The sequence below is a fragment of the Eriocheir sinensis genome, chromosome 24, assembly GCF_024679095.1.
Source record: "Eriocheir sinensis breed Jianghai 21 chromosome 24, ASM2467909v1, whole genome shotgun sequence".
NCBI lineage: Eukaryota > Metazoa > Arthropoda > Malacostraca > Decapoda > Varunidae > Eriocheir > Eriocheir sinensis.
This window is the reverse complement of record NC_066532.1, coordinates 8162506-8181693: the sequence shown is the minus strand read 5'-3', so window position 1 is coordinate 8181693 and position 19188 is coordinate 8162506. Positions and strand designations below refer to the sequence as shown.

Below are 19188 nucleotides of genomic sequence, written 5' to 3'. Positions count from 1 at the left end.
ATGGAAACTCCGCCGTGACCCCAGTGCAACTAGTTGCAGCGGTGTTTTTACCAGTCATGTTTAAACTTTCCACAACGCCATTCATTACTGAGAAACAAAAAGTATACCAAACACATAAGGCTGACTGGGACTTATTTCAACATAAACTCGAGTCGCAAGTCAACGTGACAAACTTAGATGGCAATAATATAGTACAATTAGAAAATGCAACTATGAACTGGATACATGTGGTAAAAAAATGCAATGGACACAGCTATAACTAAATCAACTTATCAATTTATATATCAATTAAAAACAACACCTGTTTTTGCATTTTTCATTTTTTTTTTGCCCATTAATTTTTCATTTCTCATTCAAACACACCTGTAATCTACAGAAGTTCTCTTATCTGTTTATTCATCTAGTTATCTATCTATCTGTATAACCCTTATCAGCTGTATGTCATTCATCTAATGAACTATCGATGGAATCTACCTACGCTTCTTCAGTCATGTATCTATACTGCTCATTCTACTCCTTTATCATCATTCTAATTTCATTCTGCAATGGTTGATACTATTCACCTCGTGTTTACAATCCAAATTACACCCTCCTGTGAAACATTCGGGATTATTCCTCTCCTTCTTCACTTCGTTTCTACCTCATATTCCACTTTATTAAATCTCGTTATTTTATTTTCTCTTCATCCTCCTGGGAGGGATCTTTGTGCTGCCCAAGATCTCTTTTCTATGAACAATTTCTTCATTTCTTCCTTTTCTCCTACTCAATTACAAGAAACAGATCCAATCTTTTATCTATCTTTTTCCTTTCTTTCCTTTTCTACTTTCACACTCACACTATCTTACACTATCTCTTTCTCTATAGCTTTCTCTCTACTATTTTACCCGCCACATAGTGGTTAGCATCTAACCTACCTTTATATGTCACCAATCTTCCTTTGACTTAAGCAAGGAGGAGGAGGACAGAGGAATCGGACTTGATCATTTACTCTTCCAAATCTTTAATCTACCATTCATTTTACCTTCCTTACCTACCTACGTACCTACCTTTTCCCGGTAGGATTAGCGTCTTGAACGAGGAGAAAAGAAGAAGGAGGAGGAGGAAAAGGCAGTTGCTCAAAGGAAGGGACAGGTTAGTAGGAGGAATTTCTCACATGGAACATAATCAGACGATTCTACATTCCGTCTCTTATCTGAAGACTCTTCCCTGCAATACGTCATCTACGCACCTACCTTGTGTCAACATCTCTACCTTATTAAGCGAGGATAGTGAGAGAGGAAGAAGGAGGTAGGGAGGACGAGGAGGCAAAGTGTTTAAAAGGGAGAAGTTCTAGAGGTTTCCAGCGCCACATTGTGAGTGTGTATTGACCTATTGGTGACAGTACTTTCGTCCGGAGCCAAGAGACTCTGACATTTAAAGGAAGGTGACGTGGCACACGACCCCTCTGTACAAGCGCGATGGAGGAAGAGGAGAGAGGACACAGGGAGGAAGGGAGGGGGAGGAGTAGGTCGTAGAGAGGTGAGGAGGGGAGAGTGGGGGGGGGAGGGGGAAGAGGGAGAGAGAATGAAGAGGAAAGAAGGACAAGGTAAGGAGAAACTAGAAGACTGATATATATAGAAAACAAAAGGAAAATTGAAAAGAAAACTTATATATATAGAAAACTGAAAAAAGAAAACTGAAAAGAACAGAAAAGAACGAAAGAGAACGATATATATAGAGAACGAAAAAAGAACGAAAATAGAACAAAGAGAGAGAGAGAGAGAGAGAGAGAGGAGAGAGAGGCCTGGTTTTTATATATGGAAGGTACAAGAAATGGTAAGGGAGATGGTTGGTGCTCTCTGGCTCTCTCATCTCATCTCTCTCTCTCTCTCTCTCTAACTCAATCTCTCTCTCTCTCTCTCTCGTCTCTCTCTCTCTCTCTCTCTACTCTCTCTCATGCTCTCTCTCTCTCTCTCTCTCTCTCTCTCTCGTTCCTGGTTCTGATGAAGTGGTAGTAACAATAGTATTAGTATCGCTGCAAAAGTCAGTCGGCGTGGTAGTGGTTGTAGTAATGAGCCTATGTATTCATGTATTAATAGTAGCAGTATGGTCGTCGTCAGTCGTATTATTAATTTAGCAATCAAAGTAGTAGTGACAGTATGACGCACCGTTGTTTCAAGGGAATCGCTACTTGAACTATGAGCCCCAGCCGTGTCTCATTAGCGCAAGCGAATTTATTTATATTGGCTGCCGTGATGGTAATGACTCTTGCCCCCCACTTATTTACAGGTGCTCACTGATAAGATCGCTGAAAGTTGTGCATTGGCTGAAGACCAAGGCAGCATAACTGAAGGTAATCCTCAGACACTCGAGGAGGGCTTATCAAACTCAATGTTCGGTTAGACTCGGTCTGGGTCTACCATATGCTTGATAAATAAACAAAACAATATTAGACCATTTAAGTGGAAACCGACGCGCATCTCTGAATTCCTAAGATTGGTAGTGAATGTATTACACCTGAAGGACAATACAAGCATTAGCTACCATGGTAGCATCAGGAATAAGGAGCATGGTAGACTCACCCTGCAGCTCACTCGAATCATGTCCAACTCCGTAGGAAGGAACTTGCAGGCCAAATGCTAGAGTTGCCTCGCTCCGCTAAGAGTTACCGGAGCCAAGGAGGAGGTTACCCACACTGGAAGGGGAAGGACGCGAGGAACTGAAGCGTTCTGTTGTCTCGTATGGAATGAGCAGAACGGACGTAGTCACGTATGAGGCGTTGAAGCCAGTTCGCACTATTCCAATGGGTCTTGAGGGCTTAACGAAGGAGGATGGTTCAGGAGAGGGAGAGTGTCCACAGGAGGAGGGAGGGAGGAGGAGGAGGAATAGGGTCAGGATAACCTACCGTTTGAGTGCTCAGGTAATGGGGTACGTGCATCCCTCCTACAGCTCTGTACAATGAGTGAGAGTGATAGAGTGAGCTATTGAGAGAGAGAGAGAGAGAGAGAGAGAGAGGCGTAGGTGGGCGTTGCCAGATTCTGTTCCGTTTAAAAGGTCAAAGAATTACCTAAATAGCAAAATGTGTAGTGCTGGTTAAAATTAGTGCTGTTAGGACACAATGCTCTAATTGATGGCAGGTTTAAGTAATGTTTTTATTTTTCCCACGCATTCCTTCACTCATCAAGGCCACTTCTTACTCATATTCTTCCTTTCCTCCACCCTTTTTCCTCCGCCTCCTTCCTCGTCTCCACTTCTTCTCCCTCTGCTACTCTTCTCCTTCTTATAATTCCTCTTTTTCCTTTCCTCCAGTTTTTTTCCTCGCCTCCTTCCTCATCTCCCTTCTTACTCATCTCTCTTCTCTCTTCCTGTTGTTCCTCTGGTTTATTTCATTCCTTTCTTCCACTTCTTTTCTTCCGCCTCCTTCCATCTCACTTCTTGCTTCCTCTCTTTCCTCTTCTCTCTTCTTGTTTACAAAGATCATTAATTTCTTCATTTCTTCCACTTCTTTTCCTTCCGCCTCCTTCCCTCATCTCCACTTCTTGCTCCTCTCTTTAGACTCTTCTCTCTTCTTGTATTTCGAGCATTTTATGCTGATATATATTAATCTATATCTATCTATTTCTCTCTCTCTCTATATATATATATATATATATATATATATATACACACACACACACACACACACACACACACACACACAATGGGAAGAATAAGAGTAAAGGAAAATTAGATGAACCGAAAAGAACGAGATTTAAAGACATTCAAAAAAAGGAATCTCCACTCACCGGCATGATGAAGTGTGGGAAGTTATCGTTGAGGTCAAGAATGGTGACCAACACGGGGGCAGGATCGGCATCGTGACCCTTCCCCCCCTCATCGTTGGCACGCACGTAGAGTGTCACAGAGCCGTGTGCCGTGGCCTCTCTGTCCAGGCACTGGTGATGGAGGAGTTTCGTTATGAGGTGATGGTGGTGGTAGTATAAGTAGGAAGGGATTGTTGGTCAGTTTAGCAATAGTGGGTTTACATGGTGCTGATGATTATGGTAATCTACTTATGGTGGTGGTGGTGGTCGTGGTGACTACTTTCTTTGTGGTAACAGGGGTGATGATAGTGGTGGTAGATGTGGCGTTGGTGTTGGTAAAGGAAATCATCGTGGCAGCAGTTGAGATGGTAGAAGTATTGATGGTGGTAGTCTTAATATTGGTGTTGATGGTGGTTACTGTGGTGGTGGTTGAGATGGCATTTGTTAAGGTGGTGGTGTTGTTTGTGCAGTGTTGGTGGTCATGGCGATCGTAGCGTTGGTACTGATGGTGGTACAGTTTGTCGTAATACTGGTGCTGATGTTGGTGTGGTGGTGGTAGCATTTGTAGTGGTGCCAGGTGTGGTGGAAGTGGTAGTTGTGGTAATCAAATGTGGTGGTGGTTGTGGCGGTAGGAGCAGGTGTATCTGTGTTGTTGTGTGTTGTTGTTTTTCTTATTGTTGTTTTTGTTTTTGATGTTTTTTTTCTTTTCTATTTGTTGTTTTTTCACCTTTTGCTTATGGGGACGGTAGACTTTCTTGAGGGAAATGGAAATTGGCAAATTATGGCGCAGGCAAGTGTTTATAGAGGCACTATCTTGCTTGTAGCATGTTGTTGTTGTTGTTATTTTTGTTGTTGTTTTGGTAAAGGTGATGGTGGTGGTGATGATGGTAGTGGTTTTGTTGGTAATAACGGCAGTATTAGCGGTGATGTGTTTTAATGCTGGTGGTGATTTGGTTATTTGTAGGGATGATGTATTAGTTGTATAATTCCTATGGCTACGTACATAGGGTGGTATTGTTATTATTATTATTATTATTATTATTATTATTATTATTATTATTATTATTATTATTATTATTATTATTATTATTATTATTATTATTATTATTATTATTATTATTATTATGATGATGATGATGATGATGATGATGATGATGATGATGATTACTATGATCATTATTATTATTATTATTATTATTATTATTATTATTATTATTATTATTATTATTATTATAATCATGCATAGGCCTACTGGCCTCTTAATGACTCCTTATGTCCTTATGTTCTTCTTGTTCTTATTATTATCAGTGTTATTATTATTGTTATTATTATTAATAGTATTAGTATTAGTATTTTATTACTATTATTATTAATATTATTATTATTATAATTATTATTTTCATAATTATTATTATTATTATTATTATTATTATTATTATTATTATTATTATTATTATTATTATTGTTAATATCATTATTATTATTATAATTATCATAATTATTATAATTATTATTATTATTATTATTATTATTATTATTATTATTATTATTATTATTATTATTATCATTATTACGATTATTATTATTATTATTATTATTATTATTATTATTATTATTATTATTATTTTTATTATTATTATCATTATTATTATTATTATTATTATTATTATTATTATTATTATTATTATTATTATTATTATTATTGTATTTATTATTATTATTGTTGTTATTGTTATTATTATTATTATTATTATTATTATTATTATTATTATTATTATTATTATTATTATTATTAATAGTAGTAGTAGTAGTAGTTATTATTATTATTATTATTATTATTATTATTATTATTATTATTATTATTATTATTATTATTATTATTATTATTATTATTATCAGTAGTAGTAGTAGTAGTAGTAGTAGTAGTAGTAGTAGTAGTAGTAGTAGTAGTAGTAGTAGTAGTAGTAGTAGTAGTAGTAGTAGTAGTAGCAGCAGTAGTAGTGGTAGTAGTACACCCACCACAAAAGAAAATCTTTACATTGATATTTTATGGATAATAGCTTACAAAAAACATACCTGAATGACTCTTAACATTTTTGTCACCTCAGTCCTTGGACATCTTCCCTTCATGTTTCGACAAATTGTCAATTCGTTATGCCATAGACTCAGCTGATGTTTTAAAGTAGGACACCTCCATATTTTCCCACATTTGTTTCAGCTGGCTGTTATTTTTTTGTCGATTTCCACGAAATTTGTTTTTGTGATATTAGGCACCTTTACATTATTTTCAGTCGCTTTTGTTTCAGGTCTAATATCGAAACGTATTAATTTGTGATCACAAGAACAGAGATCTTTTCTTACTGTTGCATTGCAGATAAGATTATTCTGGGTCACTATAACAAGATAAAGTACAATGTCTTTTCGAGTTGGTTCTCAAGCTATTTTACGTACATAATAAATTAGGGGCTTACGCAGAGTACTAGAAGGATAACGAGGAAGAGGAAGAGAAGGAGGAGGAGGAAGAGAAGTAAAAGAAGCAGAAGCGCATACAAAATAAAATGTTCAAGCAAAAAAGTATTAAATTCCCGTCGCTTTCGCCAAATATTCTGTTCCACAGCTATTTCAATGCTCTGAAAAATATGTCATTTTCATTAGATGTACCAATGAATTAAATCTTTCCGCTGATGTTTAAGAAAATATAAAAGAGAAAAGCTTGATAAAACTGATATTATGATACTGGTTTATTCAACGGATTCATTTCTAATAGTACTTTTCTTATATTGTTTACTCATTTGTAATTATTGTAACATGTTATATTATTTTACTATAACATATGAGTTAGATATGTGTGCATCGCTAAATCTACCAGATTAATGTTTCCAGTAGCCAAAAAATACAGAGAAAGAAAAAAGTTGGTATTTATGTCAATATTTTCTTTAATAATTGTATTCATATAAATATTAATGTTATTGTTATTACTATTATTATTATTATTATTATTGTTATTATTATTATTATTATTATTATTATTATTATTATTATTATTATTATTATTATTATTATTATTATTATTAGAAGTAGTAGTAGCAGTAGCAGTATCATTATTATTATCTATATTATCATTATTATTATTATTATTATTATTAGTAGTAGTAGTAGCAGTAGTAGTAATAGTATTGTTATTATTATTATTATTATTATTATTATTATTATTATTATTATTATTATTATTATTATTATTATTATCATTATTATTATTAGTAGTAGTTGTAGTGATAGCAGTAGTAGTTGTAGTAGTAGTATTGTTATTATTATTATTATTATTATTATTGTTATTATTATTATTGTTATTATCATTATTATTATTAGTAGTAGTTGTTGTGATAGTAGTAGTAGTTGCAGTAGTAGTATTGTTATTATTATTATTATTATTGTTGTTATTATCATCATTATTATTATTAGTAGTAGTAGCAGTAGTAGTAGTAGTATTGTTATTATTATTATTATTATTATTATTGTTATTATCATTATTATTATTAGTAGTAGTAGTAGTGATAGTAGTAGTAGTTGTAGTAGTAGTGAAATGCCAGATTTTTTCTCTTTACAACACTAACACACGGCCACTGCGTGTAACGAGACACACGAGAAATTAATCCAGACATGGAAAGGTTTGCCGGCGCCGGGGATCGAACCCGCGACCAGCGTAACGGGAGAGCCACTCCTTTACCAGTCGGCCAAAGAGGTACCCCACTGGCTAAGTGGGTTATGTTAGGCTCGCCCATCAGGCAAGTCGTGTCACTACAGTAGTAGTAGTAGTAGTAGTACTAGTAGAAGCCATTGTAGCAGAAGTAGTGTCAGTAGAAGTAGTAGCAGTAGAAATAGTAGTAGTAGTAGTAGTACCAGTAGTAGTAGTAGTAGTAGTAGTAGTAGTTGTTTTTTTTAATTTTTTTTTTACGTCTTGGCCTATTGTGCCGGTAGGCTTCTTTCCGGTGGATCCTGATGGTCGGTCCAAGGCTTCTTCCCGGTGGGGTCTGATGGTCGGCCCAGCCCGTTCTGGCGCAGGCGAGTGTTTATAGTGGCGCCATCTTGCATTGGCTCAAGCTGCCCTCCCGGAGCTCATCTTTAATCCTAGAATCTAGAGTCCGGGTTGATAGGTGGTCTTCTGGACAGCATGTGGGTAGTTTTAAGCTACTCGGCGGCGACTGAAAAATTCCAGCTTGGTGGCACCGCGCGGGGATTGAACTCGCGTCCTCCTGAACGCGGCGCCGTCACGCTATCCACTCGGCCACCGCGTAGTAGTAGTAATAATATGTAGTAGTAGTAATAATATGTAGTAGTGGTAGTAGTAGTAATATGTAGTAGTAGCAGTAGCAGTACGCTTACCACGTGTTTCATCTCGTGTTTACCGAAAAATTTGTACAATACGCAAGCAAGTGAAGATGCAATCTTAGGACAATGAGTTCATACAGGAAGGGTCTATAACCATGGAGGTTTAAAAGTGGAGGCAGCATGGGCCCGGAACCATTAGTTCGAGTTGAAGCGTTGTGAGCTGTAATCCGCCATACTGTTTAGGGCTAACTCAATCCGGTTAACTAATGATGGTGCACACGACCGGGGGTGCGTCGCTTCACTCACTGGCCGCCTTTAATCCCGGTGGTCCTCCCGAGCAAGCTCCCACGCAGCTGTCCTGTCCATTCCATGCACCTTCCGGTAGGCGGTGGCCGAACTGGTAGCGTACTGGGCCCACATTCACCGCGTGATGGACGACGCGGGTTCGAATCCCCACGCTACCACTCGGATTTTTCAGTCACCGCCGAGTGGCTTAAAACTACCCACATGCTGTCCTGAAAACCACCCATCAACCCGGACTCTAGAGGAAGCTGTCCAAGCGAATCAAGAACGAGTTCCGGGGGGCAGCATGAGCCAATGCAAGATGGCGCCACTATAAACACTCACCTGCGCCAGAACGGGCTGGGCCGACCATCAGGCCCCACCAGGAAGATGCCTACCGGCGCAACAGGCAACGACGTAAAAAAAAAAATAAATAAATAAATAAATAAATAAAAAAAAGGATCGGCTGACTTGCCGCTTTCACGAGTTACGAGGGCGTCACCTTAGTCTTCTCCACTCAGGGTTGTCTCTTGCAAAAACAACCCTGTGAGCAGGATCGACGTCTGGGCGGCGTGCCAACTGCCCATTTAGCCGGAGTTGGTGTTCACGGACGAAGCTGGTAAGGCTAGTGCCACACATTCACGATCTAGACTCCCGACGCCTCCCGACGTTATGCCACAAGCCGACGGTTTTGGGAATTTCAAATGAATCGGCGCCCTCCCCGATATCTGTCACTCGTCGGTATTAATCCAAGATCGTTGGATAACCATCTCAACAATGTCTCAACAACGTCGCTTCGACGACGACAATGGCCGGCATTTAAAGGGATCTATTTACGATTGTCATAAAGTACGGCTCCGGAAGTCAAGATCGTGAATGCGTGTCACTAGCCAAAAAGGCCTGTAAGGCTAACCACCACTTCCTGGATTATGGGCAGTGGCGCCAGCCTCATCTTCCTCTTCCCCCTCCCCCCTTCTTCCACCATCTACTCCGCTAATGTTTCAAGACAGATTTAACCACCCGCTACGTCATCACCCCGTCCCGAATCTTCTGCTTCGGACCATAACATCAGAGTCATCGGGCCGACACCATGGTTGCGAGGCAGCTGACGGAAATCTGTCTGGCCCGAATGGGAATAACTCAGCCGGAACATGGATAGTCCTCCCTTTCCCCTCTGCTTGTGTCCTCCCCGTCGTCCTCTGCTGCCCCGCTCTACTGCATCACCTTGTCTGCTGCCGCCCCTGTATCTAGTGCTCAGTGGCCTCAGTTGAGGGAAGACAGTTGTGTGCCAGGAAGCAGTGGCCCGAAGTCTGGTATATGTGTGTGGAATTGGTTGTAAAGTGTGAGCGAGGTATCAGTAAAACCTCTTTAGCTTTTGCCTGTGTTTTCCATCACCCTTATGACTCTCACATTACCCAGCTTCACCGTACCTGGGATTCTGTAAGAAACCGGCAGTGATCTTTCGCACTCGTTATTCCATCTCTCCCTGACAATGCCCCGAAACACCTTCACGGAATAGTCGCTGGTTCGACACGAAGGGAAGTCATTCCAGCGATACCCCATGGTCCTGCGAAGGCACATGGTACAGTAACAAAGGCATCGACATGCCTCTCTAAGTCACTATTCAGTGTCCATGTCTCACAGCCATACAGTAAGAAAGGAAGCACAAGCGACTGAAAGATTCAATCCCGCTGTCTTAACACAAAATAATTAATGCATCTCTGATATTAGTTGTTAGTGATACACAACGCTAATTTCTAACCGTTTATATCATTATATTGATGAACATAATAATAATCATATCTTGCCTTACTGGTCTTACTGACTTACTTATTTGCTTTACTGGCCTTACTGGGGTAGGTCTATTTGAATGATCAATGCAGCGTCCGCAACCTCTCAGAGCTGTTTTCCTTTTTTTCTGTCCCTCTTGTTCCTGTTTCTTTCTTTTTGTAATCGAGGGATCTATCCTCCCAGGGGTGCTGCGTCCCTGCTTTATGGTGAGCAGTCAGTCCAGCCCCTGATATGGGCTGGTTTGGAGGATGGGCTTTCACCTTATCCCCCTCTTTCAAGAGGTGGGTGTCAGGACCCCTCTCCTCCCGAAATTGACCTATCTTTCGGCCACTCCTCTGAGCTATTTATAGGACCAGCGAATAGTGTTTTTTTTTTCATTATTTTTCCTTTTTTTATTTTTTGCCCTTGAGTTGTCATCTCTGCTGTAAAAAAAAAAAAAAAAAGATAGAGGTCAGAGTTGTAGCGCGAGCCTCAACCCCGATCCAGTTTTGCGGGGGGACCCGATCGCGCGGGCGGCTTCCCCGATACCTCTGCATCTGTGGAGCCTGCCGTCATAAGTCCATAAGCAGTTCCTCGATGTCATCCCGTAGTTCCCAGTGTAATGAAAGGTTGATATCCGGTATACCCGGGGACGGAGAATCTTGCCACTCATCGGTAGTGATAGGAAATTCGGTGGAGCTGGCGTCAGGCGATTGCTCCTCCACTACGGGAACGGTGCTGACAGGAGGTTCTTCCGTATCGAGAGTTGGAGTCTCATCGAGAACGTGCAGCCTGTTGACAACTGCCCTGCGATGGTACTTCTTCAGCAAGTTAGCATGGTAAAGTTTAGGTCCTCGAGGCTCCTCTATAAGGTAATCCACGTTGCCCCACTTCTTAAGGACCTTGTATGGGCCGCTCCACGCGACAAGTAACTTGCTGGTGTGGCTGGGGAGAAGTACTAAAACTTCATCACCAGGTTTAAACTGCCTGTCTTGAGATTTGATATCAAAGTAAGACTTGCAGCTTCCAATACGTTCTGGAACTTCGAGACAAGCTGTCGGAGTGTGCCCAGCTCGATGCCCACACAGCCGAAGTGAGTACTGCCCACTACAAGTATTACTTTGATATCAAATCTCAAGACAGGCAGTTTAAACCTAGTGATGAAGTTTTAGTACTTCTCCCCAGGGGTAACGAGGATTACCTTATAGAGGAGCCTCGTGGACCTAAACTTTACCATGCTAACTTGCTGAAGTACCATCACAGGGCAGTTGTCAACAGGCTGCACGTTCTCGATGAGACTCCAACTCTCGAGACGGAAGAACCTCCTGTCAGCACCGTTCCCGTAGTGGAGGAGCAATCACCTGACGCCAGCTCCACCGAACTTCCCATCACTACCGATGAGTGGCAAAATCCTCAATCCCAGGTATGCCGGATATCAACCCTTCATTACACTGGGAACTACGGGCCAACATCGAGGAACTGCTTATGGACTACCGGGATGTATTCTCCGTTACGCCTGGCTGTACTTCAACAATTCAGCATGACATCGCCCTCACTACCACGGACAGAATCCAGGCAAAGTTGTACCCCGTTCCCATCAATCTTAAGCCTTATACTTTGATGAGGAAGTTGACCGCCTTTTCGAGCTAGGCATAATTAGGTTGTCATCTTCACCCCACTGCAGTCCTGTTGTTATGGTTCGTAAATCTGATGGTTCCTACAGGATGGTCATTGATTATCGGAAGTTAAACTCTTTTATAGTCTTCCATGCTGAACCCTCTTGTAATATGGAAGAAGACATCCACAAGTTCGCTGGTGCTAAATACTTCTCAGAAATTGACCTTTGTAAAGATTATTACCAGGTTCCACCAACTGACAGAGCCAAGTCCCTAACTGCTTTCCAGACTAATCGAGGTCTCATGGAATTCTGCCGGCTGCCCTTCGGACTCGTCACAGCATGTGCGACCTACATTCGTCTGATGCGTCTGGTCCTCGCTGGGTTACCTAACATATTTTTTTTATTTTGATAACATCTTTATCTACTCATCAGATTGGCCCCAACAAGTCTCCGCCCTCAGAACTGCTCTTGAGAGGTTGCGCTCTCATCAACTTACGGCGAAGCCTACCAAGTGCCGCTTCGGGGTTCGCTCCATCCTATCTCGGTTTCGTTCTGGACGGAGGACAACTGAGACCCCAAAACAGCAAGACAGAAGCTCTCTGCCGGATGACTCCCCCTTTGTCCAAGAAGGTCCTCCGCAGCTTTTTGGGTATGGTTATCTTTTATAGGATCTTTATCCCCCAGGCATCCAACTATACCGGGCCACTTTCTGACCTGCTGAAGAAAGGAATCCGCGAAGCCCTCGCCTGGGACAAGACATCGCTGAACTGGTTTGTTCGTCTGCCGAACCAGTGCTCCAGGCCCCTGATTGCCGCTCCCCCTTCATCCTCAGGAGTGACGCTTCGAACCATGGGCTGGGAGCTGTCCTTCTCCAGTACCATCGGAGTCAGCCTCATCCTGTTACCTATGCAAGTAGGAAGCTCCTGGACCGGGAAAAGCGGTATTCTACTATAGAGCGTGAGTGTCTTGCTGTCGTTTTGGGGGTACTCCGTATTGACTACTACCTCAGAGGGCGGGAGTTCATTTTGGAAGTAGATCACAAGCCCCTGTTATATTTGGAGACCTTCAAAGGGAGAAATGACCGGGTGTTGAGATGGGCCCTAAGTCTACAGGCCTATAGGTTCCGGGTCATCCATATTGCCGGGAAGGTCAATGTCGGGCAGATTCACTGAGTAGACTTCCTGCATAAGTTACTCTTGTGTTTCATCGCCAGTTTCCCCCTTGTTTTTAGTTATTGGCTTATGTTCTTTTTCTTTCCACTTGGTAGTTGTCTGTTGACTCTACCTGGAGTAGATTCCTGTATGGGGGCCTGTGTGAGGGCAACTGCCAACAGAATGGCGAACGACCGGAGTACTCTTGCTGTTCGTTCGCCATGAAGCCGTTCAACTCCCGAGGCGCAGCGAACAACCTGCTACACTCCTGCTGCTCGTTTGCCAATAGCCGTTCGACGCCTCGGTCGACCGAACCACCGAGGCTTCTCAACCCGCTGTGGGAGGCGACTTGGTGGGCGGCCAGCGCCTTCCTCTTCAGATAGCAGCCGGGCCTCGCTCTGAACACTTGATTCTGCTCCGGCTCCAGCTCTGCTCTCACTCGGGTTTCCTAAGAACCGTGGGCTGGTTCTGGGCGCCTCACCTCTCTCCTCTCCATGCATTGGACTCCCGTTACTACCGTGACCCTGACGCCCCTTCACCTCCTGCGCCTCCTTCGTCTACCACGTCTACACCACTTCAAGGACGAAGCTCTGCTGCCTCGTCACTGTCACTCCAGGGACGGGACGCGAGAAGAGGAAGAAGCCGTGCAAAGGATCATTGCTGAGTCCGGCGTGTTGAAGCCTTCGTGTTGGAGACTTCAGTTTTTGTGAGGCTGTTGTGGGTTTCTCTACTTTATGTAAAGTAAATTGGTGTCTAACCATTTATTTTGTTTGTTATCCCCTTCCGATTACAGCACCCAGCTCTGGAATCTTGACAACAGGTGCAGGGCAAAGCCTATAAGACCACTGCACCTCGAAGGAGAAAGAGTCCCTTATCCTCTATTTTTGTTTTGGGTGTAGCAAAAGTTGCGCCTGACCACAGAAACAGGCTCGGGGGTTTAACTTCGAAGGACGCTGTGCGTGGGCTCCTGAAACGTCCAGAGCCTTCGGAGGATGACAGACTAGCCTACCTAATAGATGAGCTCAGACGGGTGAGGGTAGACATCATGGGACTCTCTGAGACGAGGAGGCCTCCTTTATTTAATCCTTGCGGCGGCACTGCTGTCACATCTGTCTCTAAGGCTGAACTCTTAGCTCAGACTTTCTGTAAAAACTCCACTCTTGACGATTCAGGGCATACTCCTCCTAGCCATCCCTCATCTGACTCCATTATGCCTGTTATTAAAGTTCTTAACCAGTGGGCTTCGGCTATGGGAAAGCCGAGAAGTGGCCGAGAAACGGCAACATTACACTGCATTTTGAGACTAAGCAAAGAGCATGGAACGTATATCAGAGTACTCCACTCATAACCATAAAGCCGTTAAAAATATTTACATATACTCAAACTCCATTCTTTTGGATTGATGTTTGTTACAAAATAAACAGTCTCGTGACACGTGGCATCTAGCCGAGAGTCGCTTGTTTTCTACTTTAGAGAATTTGACAAGTGATTACTGTATGGATAGCTAATTCAGTTTGCCATGACCCTACAGCACCACCTATGACAAATAAGCCCACCTCAAGATCAATCACCCACCACAATGACCCAGTTCATGCATGGTGGGTTGCTTTATGCCGCCACCGCCTACAATTAGCTCGAATTAGGCGTTTTGAGCCGAACCCAAAACTGGATCCGCCGTTTCAGCGGACCGACTCGCGGGAGCCCAAAAATGGGTCCACCGACGCTGCCGGGTTAAAAGCGATGTTATCAGTTCCCTCTCTGGCCTCAATCATCAACATGCGTATGGATCAGATGGAATGCCTGCTATTGTCCTGTGAGAGAATTTTCATTGACCAAGCAAACAAAGCACATTACTGTGAGAATTTGAAATTTGAAGCGATTTTGACACTCAGGTCCTTGGCACACTGAGCGCTTTTGTTAACGTCACGCATTTCATAATCGAACCTCTTACTTATTTTACCAGTTTGAAAAATCTGGCACTTAGCTATTTAAAGGGTATCTTCTGTCTATCCGACACTGCTGAAATTTTATGCAAATCTTCTTGGAGGCTTTGTCTGCCTTCGTCAGTGAACACCGAATTACCAATCTTAGTGTCGTCAGCAAATTTACCAATGGGATTACTGAGTCCAACGTCAACAACAATGATATAAATTATAAACAGCACTGGACTAAGAACTGAACCCTGAGGGGCACCACTAGTGACAGGCGGAGTTAAATTCTTCGATCACCAATCTTTGCTGTCTCTTATTCAACCAATTTGCAATCGTCAATACTTTGTTGCTTGATTTAATAATGTAATTTATGGTGTATAACTTTATCAAACGCTTTCTGAAAATCAAGATAGACTACGTCCAGTGATGTAGTTACGTCATAAGCGGTAAAGAGGTCTTTATAAAAGGTCACTAGGTTCGAGAAGCAGGATCTCATGTTGAGAATCCTTAATTGATGATTGATTTTCAAGGTAATATACAGTTTTGTCTCTAATTATGCCCTCGAGGAGCTTACCTACTACTGAAGTTAGACTAATGGGCCTGTAATTTCCCGGTACTTGTTTCGTTTCCTCTCTGTAAAACCGGTGTTCCGCAAGAACATATTGAATACAGTTGTGAGAGAGGAGAGTACTTCTTAAGTGGAATAGGATATACATTGTCTGGTCCTGGACCTTTATTTGTTTTATGAGATTGGAAAGCATGTAGGACTTCATCGGGAGTTATTACAAAGTCGGGCAATGACGGCGGGGAATTATCATTAATACTATTGTAGTTGATGTAATTGCTAAGCTTCATTAAAATAAATTTATCATTCAAGAATGAAGAAGTAAAACTTCCACTGTACAATAGTTTAGTCAGACCTCGTTTATGATATGCAGTATAGTTTTGCTTTCCACGTCATGCACAGGACATTGCAAAATTAGCCTTCGCCTTTGCTGTCCTTCATCTTCCACCTTTGATTAGATAGTTAGTGTAGCTTGTCACAAACACCCTCGTAAGGACCAGCAGGTCTGCTGTTATTTGTTCTTCCTTTGTGATACTTTGTGTTCCCTTTTGACTTTAAAGCTGAGAGGTGTCCTGATAGCTCTCTGAAATCTTATTTTTTTAACTTCTGCAACATTCGCGACCATCGCTCTAACTTCCCAGCTGTGGAACACCATCTCTCCTTCTCTAAACCTCACCTTCTTTTTTCACCGAAACACAGGTTTTTGGGGCTACTGACAGTAATCTCTACTCTGTTTCCTCGTACTATCTCTATCCTAACTTTCATTCCAAAGCTGGATGTTGCGTCTACGTAGGCAACGACATAACTTGCTCTTGTCCCCACGACCTTGATTCTTTTGAAATTTTCACCATCTGGCTGAGACGTTGTCACTCAGTGCCCTCTCTGGCCTCAATCCTCAGAATGCTTATGGACCTGATGGAGTGCCTCCCATTGATCTTTTTCTTACTATTTAAACTATAAAAAGGAAGACATCTTGACACACTCTCCCTTCACTGAAATCTCCGTCTTAGATTTCAATGTTCACCACCAGCTCTGGCTTTTATCCTCTTTCACTGACCAGCCTGGTGAAAAAGTCTACAACTTTGCTCTCCCCAACGATCTAGAGCAGTTGGTTCAGCACCTTACACGTACTCCCGACCGCCGTGGAGACACGCCCAACATTCTAGATATTTTTCTAACCTCTAATTCTTCATCTTATTCAATTAAACTGTTCTATCCGTAGGGCTCCTCCGATCACAGCCTTATTTCCGCATCCTGTCCTATCGCTCCAGTACAGCTTCCGGACCCACCGAAGAGGCGGTGATTTTGGGATTTTGCTTCAGCTCGGTGGGACGAACTGAGGAAGTACTCCGATTTTCCGTTGAATGATTACTGCTTCCAGGAAGGAGAACCCTCTTTCATCCATAGCAAATGCCAGAAACTTGATTTTTTTCTTCTAATTCTTCCAGGGATTACTGGCACCTAGAAAAGATTAAACAATTTCACTACTTTATATTTCCCACCTGTCCATAATTCTGACGGCAGCACCGTCGTCACATCAGTCTCAAAGGCTGAACTCTTCGCTCAAACTTTCTCTAAAAACTCAACTCTGGACAATTCAGGGCAAATTCCTCCTTCTCAGCTCACCCTCTGGCTCATTTATGCCTATTAAGATTCTTATTACGAATGATGCTTTTTATGCCCTCTCTGACCTCGATCCTCAGAGGGCTTATGAGGCCGATGGAGTGCCCCCTATTGTCCTTAAAAACTATGCTTCCGTGCAGACACCCTGCCTATTTAACTCTTTCGTCTATGCCTTTTAACATTTACCTTTCCTTCCTGCTGGAAGTAAGCTTAGATACAGACTGTGCCTAAGAAGGGTGACCATTCCAATACAAACCCTGAAACTACCGTCCTATAACTTTGATTTCCTTGTGTTACCGAAGCTTTTGAATCAATCCTTAACCGGAAGATTCATAAGCATCTATCCACTTCTGACCTTCTATCTGATTGCCAGTATGGGTTCCGCAAGGGGCGTTCTACTGGTGATCTTCTTGCTTCCTAACTAACTCTTGGTCATCCTCTCTTAGCCGTTTCGATGAAACTTTCTCTGTTGCTTTAGACATTTCGAAAGCATTCGACAAGTCTGGTACAAGACTTTTCTTTCTAAACTACCCTTCTACGGATTCTATTACTGTTTGTACACCCATCTCTAATTTCCTTTCTGGCCGTTCTATATCTTCTGTGGTTGACGGTCATTGTTCATCCTCTAAATCTATCAACAATGGTGTTCCGCAGGGAGCTGTCCTATCTCCCACTCTCTTTCTGTTGTTCAGTGATGATTTTCTTTCCAAAATAAACTGTCATATCCACTCTTGCGCCGATGACACTACTCTACACTACTCAACATCTATTGATAGAAGACCCTCTCAACAGGAACTACACGATTCGAGGCTGGAGACCACAGACGTTACCATCATTCCCGATTGGAACAAAAATAATCTTGTGTCCTTCAATGCCTAAAAAAACTCAGTTTCTCAATCTGTCAACTCGACATAGTCTTTTCAACAATTATCCCTTACTCTTCGATAAAACTCAGCTGTCACCTTCTTCTTCAATAAACATCCTCGGTTTGCCCTTAACTCAAAATCTCAACTGGAAACTTCATAATATCTCCTCTCTCACTAAATCAAATTCCTTGAGGTTGGGGGTCTTGTATCGTCTCTGCCAGTTCTTTTCCACTTCCCAGATGTTATCCATATACAGGGACCTTGTCCGCCCTCGTATGGAGTATCCATTCCATGTGTTTGGGGGCTCAACTCACACAGCAGAGTAGAGTCTAAAGCTCTTTGTCTTATCAACTCCCTTCGTCATACTGACAGTCTTTTATCTCTCAAATTCATCAGCCATGTTCCCTCTCTTTCTGTCCTCTATCAATATTTTCACTCTGACTGCTCTTCTGAACTTGCTAACGTTACGCCTCCCCCCCCACCCGCGGCCCGGCTGCACACTACTTGTTACTCAAGCTCATCCCTATGCTGTCCAAATCCCTTATGCAAGATTAAACCAGCATCTTCACTCTTTCGTCCCTTACACCGGTAAACTCTGGAATAATCTTCCTTCATCTGTATGTCCTCCTGCCTACGACTTGAACTCTTTCAAGAGGAGAGTATCGGGACACCTATCCACCCGAAATTGACACCTCATTTGGCCACTCTTCTAACTCGTTTTTATAGGGACAGTGATAAGCGGGCTTTATATTTCTTCCATTACGGTTTCTTTTTTTCCCCTTGAACTGCTTCCTTTGATGTAAAAAAATAAAACGTTTTCTAGCTCTTTCAGGAACTTCTGGCATCTAGCCAAATATGTCTCCAGCAATTTCAATTCATCATCTTTCCTACCTGTCCTTAAACTTGATGGCAGCACAGCTGTCACATCCATCTCTAAGTCTGAACTCTTCGCTCAAACTTTCTCCCGAAACTCCATTCTGGACGATTCAGGACATATTCCTCCAACTCACAGCCCCTCTGACTTCACTATGCCCGTTATTAAGATTCTCAAGAATGATGTTTTCTATGTCCTCTTTGGCCTCAATTCTCAGAAGCCTTATAAACCTGATGAAGTGTCTCATACTGTTTTTAAAAACTGTGCTTCCTTGTTGTTACTTTGCCTTGTCAAACTCTTTAGTCTATCCCTTTCTTCATCTACCTATTATTCCTGCTGGAAGTTTGCCTAAATACATCCTGTGCCTTAGGGGGTGACCACTCTAATCCTTCAAACT

At 42.0% G+C, this 19188-nt stretch overlaps 1 protein-coding gene across 1 annotated transcript in view; it reads right to left on the bottom strand.

Annotated features, from left to right (window-relative positions):
- Window positions 1-2490: 2490 nt before the first annotated feature.
- LOC127003099 (neural-cadherin-like) overlaps window positions 2491-19188 on the bottom strand; it is a 167098-nt gene continuing 150400 nt past the window's right edge. The window contains exons 15-16 of the mRNA XM_050869512.1: window positions 3765-3914; window positions 2491-2637 (exon numbers count right to left, since the gene is read on the bottom strand). Coding sequence (XP_050725469.1) covers window positions 2491-2637; window positions 3765-3914 — 297 coding nt within the window. The remainder of the gene's footprint in view (window positions 2638-3764; window positions 3915-19188) is intronic.